The sequence below is a fragment of the Coregonus clupeaformis genome, chromosome 10 (assembly GCF_020615455.1).
Source record: "Coregonus clupeaformis isolate EN_2021a chromosome 10, ASM2061545v1, whole genome shotgun sequence".
NCBI lineage: Eukaryota > Metazoa > Chordata > Actinopteri > Salmoniformes > Salmonidae > Coregonus > Coregonus clupeaformis.
This window is the reverse complement of record NC_059201.1, coordinates 29,089,139-29,105,224: the sequence shown is the minus strand read 5'-3', so window position 1 is coordinate 29,105,224 and position 16,086 is coordinate 29,089,139. Positions and strand designations below refer to the sequence as shown.

At 43.3% G+C, this 16,086-nt stretch overlaps 1 protein-coding gene across 1 annotated transcript; it reads right to left on the bottom strand.

Annotated features, from left to right (window-relative positions):
• Positions 1–119: 119 nt before the first annotated feature.
• LOC121574965 (scm-like with four MBT domains protein 1) lies at positions 120–14,682 on the bottom strand. The gene is made up of 21 exons (XM_041887672.2): positions 14,600–14,682; positions 11,300–11,355; positions 11,098–11,192; positions 10,749–10,992; positions 10,471–10,559; positions 10,046–10,298; positions 9,812–9,909; positions 9,595–9,696; positions 8,950–9,109; positions 8,760–8,842; positions 8,520–8,646; positions 8,251–8,364; positions 8,039–8,081; positions 7,844–7,911; positions 7,606–7,745; positions 6,032–6,141; positions 5,680–5,855; positions 3,772–3,950; positions 3,360–3,581; positions 2,680–2,808; positions 120–1,243 (listed from the first exon to the last, which is right to left on the bottom strand). The coding sequence occupies exons 2-21, from the start codon at positions 11,322–11,324 to the stop codon at positions 1,103–1,105; spliced, it is 2,598 nt and encodes an 865-aa protein (XP_041743606.1). The 5' UTR covers positions 11,325–11,355; positions 14,600–14,682; the 3' UTR covers positions 120–1,102.
• Positions 14,683–16,086: the final 1,404 nt, after the last annotated feature.

The window sequence follows — 16,086 nt, the reverse complement described above, 5'->3', positions numbered from 1 at the left end:
AGACCTTATTTTCGTCATTTATCCAAAAACCCTACAAAAACTAAATTTTCCCATAGGCTTTGTCCAATGAACCATGGCGGAGTTAGTGCCTACAAAAATACGCCATTGCTATTGCTGTCTATTGGGATGAGATTCAGGCTTTTATTCCAGATTCTTTTAAAATAGCAATCATACTCAACAAACATATAGACAAAATCAAATTAATAAATTCCACAGTTTTATCTCCTGTAAGAGTATTAGATCTCAATGGCAGAGACAGGTAAATGAGGGGAAATAAAAACACAAACACAGCAAAGACAGCTAGAATGGCTCACGAAAATAAAACACACACACAGTAGTCCACCAATGGTTGTAGTTAAAAGGGAAAACTATACAAATCTATAAAGGGTCACAAAGGGTCACAAAATTTGGTTTATACTTATTTGAATTTTGCTCCAAAACCACATACATCTTAATGTTTTTACTACAGGCCCTAGATAATGTCTTCAATATGATTAGATGTTAAAATCCCTCTTTGAGAAGACGAAAAGACTGTCAAACAGTGGGGATTGCTCTTTCCAATCTCAAATGTATGTCTACATTTTGAAATAAGGCCTTTGCACAGATACTTTCAAAGCAAATATGTTTAGTAGAAAACCAGGCTATAACCATTAATCACCCTGTTGCACTAGAAGAGCTTTTAAATACGTACACTATATACAAGTACACCCTGCTATGTACACTTTGCATACTGCGATATAGTACATGGTTTATTTGTCTTTGTGCTTACATCCTTGCATTGTCAATGCTTGTGAAGTTGATTAAATGAAACCAGGAGTCATTTTGAGACTGTGGGTGAGATAAACCTGAATATAAATATCCATGTTAAGTTGTCTTTACCTAGAATACAGTGAGGCAGAACCCTTTCTGACCATTACACAGTAAAAAACAGCAAAGAAACATGAAACAATGAAAGTCTCATTCCATCTTATGTCCATCCATGACTGCTGCTGTTGTGCTGGGTCTGGGTGCAGGGTCCAAAGGATGTCCAGTTGTAAATCAGTTACGGAGTCATTTAATGTTACTGACTGTATGTAATGTTTATTTAGTTTAGAACCCTCAGCTATGATGCAAATTTCTGGTAGAATTCCAGTTTGACCCTTTCGATATGGTGACACAGCTTTATGGCTGGTCCCAGTTTCAGCTCCATACACTCCTGTAGTGTGGGCAGGTTGAGCAGAAGCAGAGCCTGTCCATCAATCTCCTGAAAACACAAGCACGGCCATGGGGTTAGACAACAATGGTAATGGATTTAGGCCACACTGTACACCAGTGCTTGACTTGGGATGGAAGAAGTGCAGGAGCTGTCTTTTTCCAAGTCGGTCCATTAGACTATGTTCACCGAAATTCACAAATGACATTATGCTATAGAAACCTCTGATTATTCACTGTTATCCATGACCTTTAACCACATTTTCATGACAATGATTATAGCCTACATGAAAAGGTTAAGCATTATTGACACTGGAAAGCTGCTGCGTCTGATCCTGCCGTTGTGCCCTTGATCAAGGCACCTAGCCTCCCCACATAGAACTGCACTGTTAGTCACATGTTGTCAACATGTGGTCAACCCTCCATCTGGAGAGCTCCTGGGTGTGCAGGCTTGGCTTTTTCAACATTACAAGCAAATACCTTTGTCTTTATACAATTCCCTCATTCAATAAATCAGGGATCAAATGGATAAGATAGGCTACTTCAAAGCAAGGTATCTAACTAGACATGTTAATATATACGGCTCAAATATTCATGTTTTGGAGGAGATCTATGCACAGCAAGTTATTTGTCAATTAGGCTATTCTTAAAATATTTTTTAAGTTGTCGCAATTACATGGCTACTGTTTAATAGAGGGGAATCCCAGCTTTCCAACTGTGCAGATGTATTTAGGCTCTACAGTGCCAGTGGAAAGGCAACAACAAAATGAAAATGAATGCTTAGTTAGCTATAGTTAAATAGCGAGATAACTGCTACAAGTTATGTTTTGAATTATAGTTAGTCTGTCTGTCATTATTTTATACCTGCTGCTGAAATGTCGCACTCTCTCTCCTCGGGCAACAGCCCACTCGCACTGGCACACACGCAGCAGCACAGACATGTACTGAACGGTCATTCTGATAATGGCTGATATGTCGTTTTTTAATTGATTGATCATATTTAAAAGTGTGCTTTCATGAATTACATTAACAACAATTATGAAAATAATTTCTATTACTTTTCATGACTTTACAAACCCTCATTTGACAACTTAGAACAGCGCATCATGTTATTCAGGCTGGTACATTTTCAATCTGCGCAATCTTGAACAGCCTACTGTCTCTCACATATTCACAGACTAGTGGCAAATAAACTTCAACAAAGCGGAATCAGGATATGAACGCCCACTCTCCATTGCTACTCAATGCAGATCCCGCCTTCATTCCGCTTTGATCAACCTTTTTTGCCTCTGTGTGTGAATCTGGCCCAACGATAGGCTACTTTGATTTTATAATGGAGCCGGTACGCAATTCCCCAAAAATTAGAAGTGCAGGTACGGCATTCCGGACAGCTCCGGCCAAAGTCAAGCACTGCTGTACACACAGTTATACAGTCAAGAGAATGATTCTGTGTGTGTATGTGTGTGTGTGTCTGTGTGTGATTAATACCTGATCCAGGAAGATACGTGCCAGGGGAGCACAGTCAGTGGTCCTGATGAAACACACCACATCAGTCACACTCCACTCCAGGGGACTGGTGTCCAAACACAGTTTCTGGGGAGCCTCACCTCTCGAACTCTGCAGAACACAGAGATGCAGTTAATTATGGGTTTTAACTTTAACATGGGGCAATAAGACCCAGACCATTCAATATACTATATATATAGACGGGTTAGCTGACAACGTCAAATTAAACAATGCTCACACTTCAATGGGGCAGAAGGTCATGTGTTGTGATTCTGGATGGCCAGATGGCTAGCAACAATGACAAGAAGCTGCCATGTGGGGAGTCGTAGGTGGCTCGTTTCAGCTAGTTTGATCTTGTTCTTGATACCATGCCTTGTTTTGAGGTATTCTGACTGATGTCACGTCTATGCTAATATGGCTAAAACTTGCTAGCTAGCTAACCAACAACTGTAACGATGTATTTGAGAGACAACAAGTGCTCATTGTGCAAATGTATTTATGTTTTCAATAAACATTGGAGACAAAATATAGTTAACATCTTGTCAACAATCTAAGCCAAACTGTCAGTTTTCCCCATAGTTGTGCACGCGTCGGTTTTGTTGCTAAACACCCAACTGTCTATTCACAGTGAACAAACAAATAGTCAAGGCACAGTAGTCTACCTTTGGTGAAGGTGGGTGGTTCTCATCATCAGAGTAAGATGGGGAGCGAGGTTTCCTGCGTTTTCGGGTGGGCCTGGGCGTTGCAGGAGGAGAAGGGGATGGGGTGGGTGGTTGAGACTTCCCAATGGAATATTCTGAATCGTCCTGATCATCCTGGAGCTCAGAGCCAGTATCGTCACTCAGAGAGTCCCCATCATCCAGATCCTCCTCATCTCCACTGCCCTGTGTTAGAGAAAGGGATTGTTCAGTTTAAATATATCTGGATAGGAGTGTGAGTGTGAGTGTGAGTGTGAGTGTGAGTGTGTGTGTGTGTGTGTGTGTGTGTGTGTGTGTGTGTGTGTGTGTGTGTGTGTGTGTGTGTGTGTGTGTGTGTGTGTGTGTGTGTGTGTGTGTGTGCGAGTGTGTCTGTTACCTGTGGTGAACCGGCAGGTGTGTTGTCCAGTGAGGCTGAGGAGCGCCTCTTCTTATGGACAAAGAGTTGCTTTCTCCTCTTCCTCCTTCTACCTCTTCTCTTCACCCCTCCTTCTAGGTTAGAATGCCCCCCTGGTGGGCGGCCCACTCGCTTACATTTCTTCTTACCATAGTAATAAGCTTCAAAGAACAAATCAATACTCCAATCTCAGTCCTCCTGAGCATTATGCATCCAATACTTTATTACCATCGACATACAGTGCATTCAGAAAGTATTCATACCGCTTGACTTTTTCAACATTTTGTTACGTTACAGCTTTATTCTAAAATTGATTAAATCGTTTTTTCCCCCTCATCAATTTACACACAATACCCCATAATGACAAAGCAAAAACAGGTTTTTAGACATTTTTGCAAAAAACATTTAAAAAAGAAACGGAAATATCACATTTCCATAAGTATTCAGACCCTCTACTCAGTACTTTGTTGAAGCACCTTTGGCAGCGATTACAGCCTCGATTCTTCTTGGTTATGACGCTACAAGCTTGGCACACCTGAATTTGGGGCATTTCTCCCATTTTTCTCTGCACAGCTATTTTCAGGTCTCTCCAGAGATGTTCGATCGGGTTCAAGTCCGGTTTCTGGCTGGGCCACTCAAGGACATTCAGAGACTTGTCCCGAAGCCACTCCTACGTTGTCTTGGCCATGTGCTTAGGGTCGTTGTCCTGTTGGAAGGTGAACCTTCGCCCCAGTCTGAGGTCCAGAGCGCTCTGGAGCAGGTTTTCATCAAGGATCTCTCTGTACTTTGCTCCGTTCATTTTTCCCTCGATCCTGACTAGTCTCCCAGTCCCTGCCGCTGAAAAACATCCCCACAGCATGATGCTGCCACCACCATGCTTCACCGTAGGGATGGTGCCAGGTTTCCTCCAGACATGACGCTTGGCATTCAGGCCAAAGAGTTCAATCTTGGTTTCATCAGACCAGAGAATCTTTTTTCTCATGGTCTGAGAGTCCTTTAGGTGTTTGTGGCAAACTCCAAGCGGGCTGTCATGTGCGTTTTACTGAGGAGTGGCTTCCGTCTGGCCACTCCCATAAAGGCCTGATTGGTGGAGTGCTGCAGAGATGGTTGTTCTGGAAGGTTCTCCCATCTCCACAGAGGAACTCTGGAGCTCTGTCAGAGTGACCATCGGGTTGTTGGTCACCTCCCTGACCAAGGCCCTTCTCCCCTGATTGTTCAGTTTGGCCGGGCGGCCAGCTCTAGGAAGTCCTGGTGGTTCCAAACTTCTTCCAATTAAGAATGATGGAGGCAACTGTCTTCTTGGGGACGTTCAATGCTGAAGAACATTTTTGGTACCCTTCCCCACATCTGTGCCTTGACACAATCCTGTCTCAGAGCTCTACGGACAATTCCTTCAACCTCATGGCTTGGTTTTTGCTCTGACATGCACTGTCAACTGTGGGACCTTATATAGACAGGTGTGTGTCTTTCCAAATCATATCCAATAAATTGAATTTACCACAGGTGGACTCCAATGGATACATGATGCACCTGAGCTCAATTTCGAGTCTCATAGCAAAGTGTCTGAATAGTTATGTAAATAAGGTATTTCTGTTTTTGCTTTGTCATTATGGAGTATTGTGTGTAGACTGATAACTAATTTGTTTAATTTAATCCATTTTAGAATAAGGCTGTAACGTAACAAAATGTGGAAAAAGTAAAGGGGTCTGAATACTTTCCAAATGCACTGTAGGTACATAATGAAGTACACATAAAACAGACACTGTGTCCCCTATTTGTTGATTTTCCCCCCTTGCATATCAGCTTTGAGTGCCTCTTTATCTCCATAACACCTGATTTCTGAACACTTATATGTATTTGATCTAGAGCGATTGAGTAGGTCACACGTACTGTATTTGGTCTTGGTGAGCACAGAGCAGTTCTCTGAGCAGCGCTCCAGAACCATGCGAGGTCCAAACAGGTTTGGGCAACACTCCAGCTTGATGCAGGTCTTCCTACAGAACTCTGCCACGCGATCCGCCGTACGCACTATCTCCACCGTAGCCCGGTAACTCTTTCCCTTGTATCTGCCGGTCAAAAACAGATCCTCAGGTTAGCAACGCTAGGACAGCTTAGCCAATCCCAGTACACACTTCAATCATCAACTCAACCACAAACATGAGCAGAAAAGTTTAGATTGAATCTATGTAGAAAGTGCATTGGGTGATTGTAATGACGTTATGATGGAGCATGTGTTTCTCACTTGGCTTTGAGCGTCTCTCCATGGCCGTGCCAGCGGTCCTCCTGGTCCAGCTGCAGCTCCCTGAGCACCCGGCTGGGCTTGTAGGCTGAGTTGATCAGCAGACTCAACACCTGGACAGGACACAGGGAGACGGAGAGAGACATGAAGGGGTTAGCATGGATACTGTTCCCAGTCTAAGTGGGAAGTCAGGAGTGATCTCTGGGATAGCAAGATTTCACCCTATTACCAACTGCCCTAAGGAGATTTGAGTAGTTTAGTTCACGTAGTTTTAGTACAACGTAATACAGTTATAACATCATAGTGCAAGGCTGTCGCGGTGACCGTATTACCTCCACACCGACAGTCACGAGTCATGACCACAGTAAAATGACATGTGACCGTTGGTCACGGTAATCCCATCCAAAACTGCATGAATGAATGGCGCTTATGGGTAGCCTACCCAACTTGCTAACGGCCCTCACTAATGGCCTGGTACTCAGCGCTCTATAGTCCCTCTAATTACTCTCTAAACAATTTATGATTGAATTTGAATAATCTGAATGATGAGGACAAATGGTGATGGGTGTTAAGAGGTCCCGTTCTGAAATGGTCACGGGAAAGCCCTGGACCCAAAATGCATAATGACATTTTAAAAACACATTCCGAGCTGACCTAAAGATAACGATCAGAAAAGCAAATTGTTTTGCTACTTTATTAACCGGCGCTAGGGAGAAAGTGAGAGAGAGCAGCTCCAACTACTATGGAGCAGGGGAGGGGCCGTGTGGTGTGTGAGTGTGAGTAAGACGCAGGAGGCTCGGAGTACCGGAGCAGGTACGGAGGGAGAAAGACACAGCAACCACTGTTATCTCGTGCTAGTAGACTAACTTCTTGCTAGTTATTTATCATCCATCCGGTTGCATAGTAGCCTACCTGCCTTGACTGCATCAAACCGAGAGAAGCAAGTAACTGGGCTAATTGAGGCTAGCCATAACGCTACTGCACTTCTCACTGTCCTACAGTTAGCCTACAAATAACAACAACTCCATTCAGAATATTAAGTAGCAGCCTACTGGTTGGCTTTTGGTCGTTGTAGCCTTTCCTTCTCATTTCACTTTTAATTCTATAATTTGAATTCCATCTAGATATCTCCCAATTTGCTTGCCACACAAGCAGAGCAGCAATGCAATTCTCTCTCTCTCTCTGCGGGAAGCGCAAGGATTAGAGCGCATGCCTTTTTTGGCAACTTGTTCCAAATCATCAATATAGAGTCGCATCATGCAGCCCATATGTTTTTATTTGTATGGTTTGTATACCTATCACAACTAAAGTTACCAATTAACTCTAAATTAAGAGTAGCATATAGGACCTGTTTCAACCTGTTAGACTTTTTAAAATGTAGGCCTAGATGTTCCAAAGGCGTGCATCAGCAGCTTGTATACGTGGAAGCCCGGAGATGCTTAAGGTGTTTATGTTAATTAATGGTAAATTAACGTGAGAACAGCAATCATTTGCATGACAGTTACTGGCTGACAAAATATCCACAGCCCTATCATAGTATAGTACGGTTGTTCCAATCCCACCCAGGTGCTCCTCACCTCTTTGAGCACCAGGACACAGTTGCCAGGGCCGACACACTGGGGCAGCTCAGCGATGCGGCCCTTATTCAGGTAGGGGCCAGAGAAGCAGCGGTGGTTGAAGAAGATCTTGGGACAGCAGTACTTTCCATTCCCCTGTCCTGTTCACAAACACATCACACACAATGTAAGGGCTGTGCCTCAGGTTAGAAACCCTACTAATGTATTTATCTGGAATGTCTACATGAGAAACACTCACCCGTCTCTGATTGGCTGGCCACCTGCAGCTTGAGTGTGTCAGGTGTTGTGGATTTGGGTAGTGCTCGGCTGTAGGGACAAAGATACAGGTTAGGGGTCAAAGTGCATGGGACTGGAGTGTTAACCAATCAAAAGTGGACAAACAGCCAATGACCAGCCAATGATAGATTCCTTCCTTTCCCATAGGCCTACTTACTGTTTCTCAGGCTGCACCACAGCAATCCTCCTCTGCTTCTCAACTGTAAGACAATGTATAATCACCATTAATAAAACTCTACTGAAACTATACAGAGTACTGTCAAATACGCTGACTGCAATGGTTAACACCTCCATGCATATTGTGGCATGCTAGTGGCTCCCCTTCAGATTAGAGAGGGACACAAAGTGATCTTATTTTGGGACACCCACCTTTGGGCTTGATGGGGTACAGCAGGGGGTAACCGTTGGTCTCACACCAGCTGACAGGGAACATATCCAACGAGTCCACATGAGCGATCATCTCTGGTATAGCCTGTTTCAGCCCTAGACACACAGAGACACAACTTATTTAGACCCACATAACTAATTAATGATCTAATATTAATACCATCAGTGTGCACAAGCTCACACTCAAATGGTTTCAGACTAAGATTTAAAAATGCAGGGCCCAGATATGATACGTAGCTACAGGTTCTCACCTTCCAGGCCAAGCCAGATATGTTGCCCTTTGACCTTGGTTACCGTTGCCACGTGAATGTGCTCAGGTGAGAGTGGGTTGACCGCCTCCAACTTCATGGCCTCTTTAAAGCTGTGATCAGACTGTTCCTGAGAGGTAGACAGAGATACATCAGGAGAGAGATTATTCATGTCCCCTGTTCACCCAAGCTATACACTCATGTTATATAGCATTGTTCTATGTCAGACAGAGCTTGACTCACTGTGGGGAAGCAGTGTTGGGGTGCTGCCTCAGCCTCGCACTGTTTCAGGTAGTCTGCCCAGTCAAAGTCCTGCCCCTGGTACCCTACACAAACGGAGAGAGAGAACACAATACAATTAGCTAAAGCCTAAAAATAATAACTGAGCACATTATTAAAAGTAGCTCTGTAAATGTTACTAGCGTTTCCTCACCTGGAGGGGGGCTGAGCGGGAGGCCATTCTTCAGGCTCCACTGGGCAGGAAAGATCCCAGGACTGTCCCTGTGACACAGGAAGGACCCAACGCCCTCTGCCCCCGAATCATCACCACAGAGACTGTCCATCTTTACTAGGAAGCACTCATCACTGAACACCTGAAGAGGAGAGGTAGGGTATCACATCACACTCCCCACTGGGCACAGACATTAAATCAACTTCTATTCCACGTTAGTTTAACCAGTGTGTGTCCAGTGGGTCATGTCTGCTCTATGCAGTAGTTACCCTACCCTTGTTCCATAACCATATCACACCCAAAGCTAGCCTCACATACACTACCATACTGTATCTCAATGACTTCCACTTCTACTTGGAGTGGGTAGGCTACCAGAGTTTACATGGGTACTATGTCAGGATTTATCTTAGCAAATTTCTACTCTCCTAGTCCTGAGGTGACCACTGATCTGAGTGGACTGAGTATGCAACAACAATATAGTGCAAACTGTTGGGTGGGCTGGAGTGCCATCACTACTGTACTGCCATCATCCAACCCAGTCATATTAATCATCTCTGGTCTGAGAAGAACGTATTCAGACAATTCTAGGAGCCTGAGGTGAGACGGGGCCAGTAAAGAGGTTCTCACCTTGGTAACGGTGGCAGGACTGATGCAGAAAGGGTACGCAGGGTCAACGGCCTCCAGTTTCATCCCCTCAGTGAAGCAGTGGGCAGCAACGGCAGGCCGGTCCTGAAGCAGACACACACACACACACACACACAGTGATGGCTCGTTCTATCAATATTGCACTGGTATTCCACAGACCCTTGTAGTGTTAGTACATACTGCTTGGTAGTGCCTTTACCTTATAGAACTCTTCAGAGAGGGCATCATCATGAGGCTGATCACTGATCCTCTGTCTGACCTCCTCCCACTCCTCCTCCGTGTGCAGGGGGACCAGAGCTGAAACAAGCAAGCACACACACAGATTATCATATTAAAACAGTAAAACAACACAACCTTTATTCATGAATCATTTGTTGCTTTTTGCATCTTGAAACTTAATTCACCCAAGATCTTTTTGAAAAGAGCAGTTTACCTGAAGGAGGCGTGAGGGTGCAGCCGTGCTCCTTGGCCCAGCCAGGTGGGTGGAGGTGGGGGTGCAGGTAGTAGAGCCAGAGGGTGGAGTGTGTATCAGGGAGCCCCTCTGTGCCCGCTAGACGTAGTCTCAGCCTGCCACCCATGTTCTCCTCCACCTCAGCGCCCCACGCCACCCCAGGGTCAACACTGTCCTGCAGCTCCACACTGCAGCCTGGAGACAGCAGGTCCACCGGGTCCTTACCTCGCTGGGGCTATACACACACACACACACACACACGCGTAAGCACGCAGGCACACACACACAAGTAAGGACATGCTAGGTTACACTCACCAATACCCTTACTGATACAAAGGGAGCTCAAAACCCTTGCTTATCTGGCATACATTCCCAGTTGTTCCAGTTTACAACTGAGCCTCTCTCACCCCTTCCAGCAGGTTGGCAGGTGCACTGCACTTCTCAGCTAGGGCTTTCTCCAGGACGCCCTCCCAGTCTGGTTGCTTCTCTCTCACACCTGAGGGGGGCGATGGAGAGACATGGTTACAGAATATCAAAACAAGCTTGGGAAATGTCTTTGAAAAACTCAGGTCTAGATTTCACTGTAATAACCTCGTAATAACCCTCGTACAACTAGTTGGGCGTGGAAGAGATCATTCAAAACAGCCATCCCACTGAGTTCCCTCCCCAGCCCTATCTCCCTCACCCTCGGGGGGTCTCATGGGTTTGCCCTGCTCCCGGCTCCAGCCCAGGGGGTGGAGGTCAGCCGTCATGATGTCACACCAGAAGTCGGCGCGGCGGTCGTCGTGGTAACCTTCGTAGCGCAGGAGGAGCAGCTGGCCACAGGTGGTGATGATGGTGGCCACCCAGTAGGGTTGGTCAGTCTCTGAACGCACACACACCTCCAGCTTCATACCTGGAGTCAGACCCGTCTGCAAGCCCTGGTCCACCTGGAGAGAATGATATATGAAAAGCTCTTATAAGGTCAACTATTGATCAACAGTGTATGAGTATTGTGTGTGGTTATGAGGAGTGTAAATAGTCTCAGTACTTACATGTTTGAAGGCATGGTGGGGCACAGACACTGCCCCGTTCTCCTCCAGATAGTCATCCCAGTTAAAGTCAGACACATCCTGACTAGAGTCCCCATCTGCAACACACACACACACACACACACACACACACACAGGTTAATTATGTTATGTCAGAAAGCCCTCTCCACCAGTAACAAAGCTGCAGGTCCATGTTGTTACTCACCGGACTCCAGCAACTCATGACTCATGTTGGCTCCTCCTACTGGCCAAGTCTAGAAGCTCTGGGGAAGAAAGGAGAGACTGATTATTATCTAGAAAAGATGGACATCATTCTTTAAATCTGTTTGACAGCCAAAACCAGGAAAGCAAGAAAGCATAGTAGGCTGTTGGTAAAAGTGGCATAGCTGGTGTAAGGGATGTAATTTGAATGTGTCCAGTGCTTACATTTAGTTTTTGGGATGGGGAGGGGCGCTTAGCAAATGGAAGCATAAACAAAGTTTAGTTAGTGTGCGTGAGAGAAGAAGTGAAACAGAGAATATTTAGGTACGTGTTTTGAAAATACTAAATGACCTTGCTTGTACAAAATGGCCTTGCTAAGTTGCTAAAAGTATGAGAGAGGACTTAATAATTTTTTTTTATGAGGCCAAAGATATCTCAAACAGACCACAACTTTGAAACAAAGTCGAGCTGTGGGCCTATAGCCACTCTGTGACAACAAAGCGGATGAAATAACTTAACACAACAAGACAAAATAGCATTTATATACTGGGCATGAGAGAGCATTAGAGATGACAATAGCTGAGAGGTTTGTGTAAAGGATGCAGAGGATAGCTGCTCTGTCACTGCTGCTCCATTCAGCAGGGCTGTCAAGCCTGTCTTTGTCATGTCTGATGTCTCTATTAAAGAGGAGACAGCCATCAGACAGGGTCCCCCTGACCACTGCCCGGACACCACGACCCACATAACCCAGGTTCAGCCCTTCACCCACAACCCTGCTGCCCACACACACACACACACACACACACACACACACATACACAGCTATCCAGCTGAGGGCCTCATTGTCCTTGAGGTCACACTCACGTCTCAAACACTAGAGGATGAAAAGAGCAGCAGAGCCATTTAGCTATTTACAAAGAGCCAGCCCTCAGTGTTGGGCTGCATTATAATAACTGATTATCTCAAAAAAATATTCTCAAAGTTGTTGATTGAAAGAAAAAGAAGGATTGAAAATGTCAGCAAGTTTTTTTAAATCATTACTTCAATATGACATATACACAAGTCTGAATGACGCTGAGAAGAAGATACCTTAATAGAAAATGACTCAAGTAGAAGTGAAAGTCACCCAGTAAACTACTACTTGAGTAAAAGTCTAAAAGTATTTGGTTTTAAATATACTTAAGTATCAAAAGTGATTGTAATTGATAAATGATACTTAAGTATCAAAAGTAAAAGTAAAAGTATAAATCATTTCAAAGTCCTTATATTAAGCAAACCTGACAGCATCATTTTCTTGTTTTTATTTTATTTACAGATAGCCCCCGTGTAGCTCAGTTGGTAGAGCATGGCGCTTGCAATGCCAGGGTTGTGGGTTTGATTACCACAGGGGCCCAGTATGAAAATGTATGCACTCACTAACTGTAAGTCGCTCTGGATAAGAGCGTCTGCTAAATGACTAAAAATGTAAATAGCCAGGGGCACACTCAGACATAATTTACAAACGAAGCATGTGTTTAGTGAATCCACCAGATAAGAGGCTGTAGGGATGACCAGGGATGTTCTTTTGATAATTGTGTGAATTAGACCATTTTATTGTCCTGCTAAGCATTCAAAATGTAATGAATACTTTTGGGTGTCAGGGAAAATGTATGGAGTAAAAAGTACATCCTTTTCTTTAGGAATGTAGTGAAGTAAAAGTAAAAGTAATCAAAAATATAAATAGTAAAGTACTGATACACCAAAAAACTACTTAAGTAGTACTTTCAAGTATTTTTACTTAAGTACTTTACACCACTGAGACTGACTGCCTGCCTGACTCTCTCCACCAGAATATACACTGACTCACCCTGAAAGAGAAACTAGAATGCATACACAAACACACGCTGATTTTTACAACCGCCTCCCAGCAGCTATTGGATCATTTGATCAGTGCTTAACATGCCATTGCCTGAATTAAGTCCTCTGAGTCACACTGAGTGGCCGCTGGGCAGTAAATGCAAGTTAAAGAAATGCATTGATTGGACACACAAGGGTTTTAGAAACGTACTGTAAACGAAAGTGAAGTCTGTTGATGAAATGGGTTTATGTCAAGAATAACCTTAGACTAATGGGAGTATTTTCATCAAGTGTAACAAGTTTTCAACAATATTAGCCTACACGATGTGTTTATGAATCCTTATTGTCAGCAATTAGCCTACACATAGGCTTCTTGTTCTTTGAGAGATTGTATTTCAGGGTTGTATGTTGCCATTGTCAAATAGTGGCCTAATGTAACTGGGGTGCCCGAGCGCCCATCGCACGTCAGAAGACAGTTGTCCCCATAAGCACGTCAAAAGACAGTTGTTGTCCCCATAAAGCACAGTATTGAAACTGTCATTCGAACTGGATTTTTCGTGTAAATGCCCATAGAAGAGCCTGATCGGCAGAAGTGGATATCACATTTTTATGCAAAAAACACTTCATATTGATATTTCATCGGCATGTCAAATGAAACAATGTTGCAATTTAGGCTATATGGCACATCAATTGAAACAATGTTGCAGTTTATAGCAGAAGGTCAATTGAAACAATGTTGCTGCGATTACTCAAGTTGCATAACTGGGAAGTTGGAGTTATAGTTGGAGAGAAATAGGCAGCTTAGTGCTTAGAGTAGCCTACGTGTAAATGGCAATGTTTATAGCATAATTTATCTGTTAGGCATACAACAACAATGAAATAAAAATAAAATAAAATCTAAAATATTCCTAGGCCTATTTGATTTAAAGTCAAATACACCAGAGGCGTCTACTATCAAGCTTGCAACCTTTATTATATAAGAGCGATAAATGGATTAAGTTCAGTAACAACATTTTCGGGGAATTCTCGATAGATGCTTTCAATGATTTTCAAGCTATTAACGCAATAGCTTTGCACAGGCACGAGCGCTGATGATCCAACTTTCACACTGGAACGTGCACTAAAGAGAAGGACACCGAATGCAAGAAATAACATATATTTCATAGCTTCTGTGTTTATTCCATATAGGTCAGTTCTGATGCCAAATGCACCAAGTCGAATGCGGCTGATTCGGCACATGCTAAAAACGTCTGTGACCAAGTCAAGTTACTGGAACGTCATGGCTTGAGCAATAGGCTAGCTACACTGTAGCGAGCAATAAGGGCGCTTGCACTCGACCGAGCCCGAGTCATCTTTTTTAGAGACGGGAAAAAAGACGCAGACAGCATCAAAATGCATGATATCATATTAAGCTCGTAATAAACAAAATATAGTATGTGAGTATTTGGTTACATAATCTGATTCTTACCAGTAAATAGTTTTTCAAGTCGGTTTTAGATGCCGTTTCTTTCCGCCTAGTCGTTCACGACCTCATTCCAATATGGCACAAACTGCCACTGCGCATGTTCTGCCGCCTATATCCACATTCTAAACCCGGGTAGATAATATTGTCGGCTTTGACAATGAAAAAATGACTTCCATCTTCAAACAATACAAATTGACATCTCCAAAACCACCATTAACAGACGCAAAGAAAAATAAAACAAGATTTTATTTGTTTATTCAGAAATAGCCTATTTCAGAGGAGGCAAATAATATTACTATTCTTTAACGTTGATTGAGACAGAAGCTTTAGCCTACGTTTGGCAAATTTCCCTATGGATTCAACACTTTGTTTAATCGTTGAACTAGAATATGGATTGCAGGTATAATCGACTCACTTTTGTTGAATGGCATTTTTTTTTTTTTTTTTTTTATATATTGACTTTTGCCTGAAACTGCATAAAAGAAACGCATCGAGTTGCTTAATTTTGTCCCATTGTTCCGCACATAAATACATATACAAATGAGGAATCTGAAGGATATAATGGAAGAACATAGCAGGGTTTATTCCACAATCAGAAAATCTAAGCTTTTAACTGTGCGGTGATAAGGTGTTTGTGAAATGTTTGGGTGTGGAGCTTTTAGAAATATGCTTTCATAGCAATATGCTTCCACTTTCATGGCGAACCCAATGTGTTTCTCGTTTTGACTAGGCTATATCTAAAGGAGCCCCGTTTGATAAAGGCATTTTCTCACGACCACGATGTAGACTAGGCTAAAGCTTAATTAATCCTCACAAAAGACCAATCCATTTGGTAGATGAATAGAAAACATTTCTGAGATGTCTGCCCCACAGTCGTTGCGAATGAAAATTGTATAACTACAATCCAATAAATGTGTCATAAGGATAATTCATTCAATATGCTGAATGAATGGCACGAATGGCTTAACATTAAAACAACAATTTCTAGCCTAACTTCTTCCAATTTTAGTCGATTTGATCTTTCTTTATAAAAATGTGTAGTCTAACTACAGACATGAGAATCACCTATGAAACAAAGGGGATATAGTGTAATTTTGAAAGATAACATGGGCCTATGGGATTTTATGTTGGAGAAAAAAACAAGTTCATGATAAAGTCTCAGATTTCACTGGTGTTCGAGATGCATGGGATAGAATAACACGCAGTCCTATGCTTTTAAATGCCTTATGGGTTAATCTTAATTCATGCAAACTTTATGAGCAAGTCTTAACCTCAGAAGGCTTGTAAGGTTGCCCGACGTCGTAATGATGCAACTTTTCAAACGTTGTTGGAGAGTGCAGTGAGCCTATATTGTAATGCCAGAGAGAGAGAGAGCGGACTCGGAGGACACTCGCCGTGCGCACTTCATGAATGTCGTCGGCCTTTGAGGCTCGGACACAATAAAGAGATGAATAGTAATTGTAGCACCTGGCCGCTAGATGGCAGGGTAG

Bases quoted from the DNA above. Each gene is read 5' to 3' on its own strand.
- LOC121574965 (XM_041887672.2), bottom strand. From the start codon at position 11,324: ATGAGTCATGAGTTGCTGGAGTCCG. The intron at 7,912-8,038 runs GTAAGTAGGCCT...TTGTCCCTACAG, and splicing joins GTGGTGCAGCCTGAGAAACA to CCGAGCACTACCCAAATCCA. The intron at 6,142-7,605 runs GTGAGGAGCACC...TGTCCTGTCCAG, and splicing joins GTGTCCTGGTGCTCAAAGAG to GTGTTGAGTCTGCTGATCAA.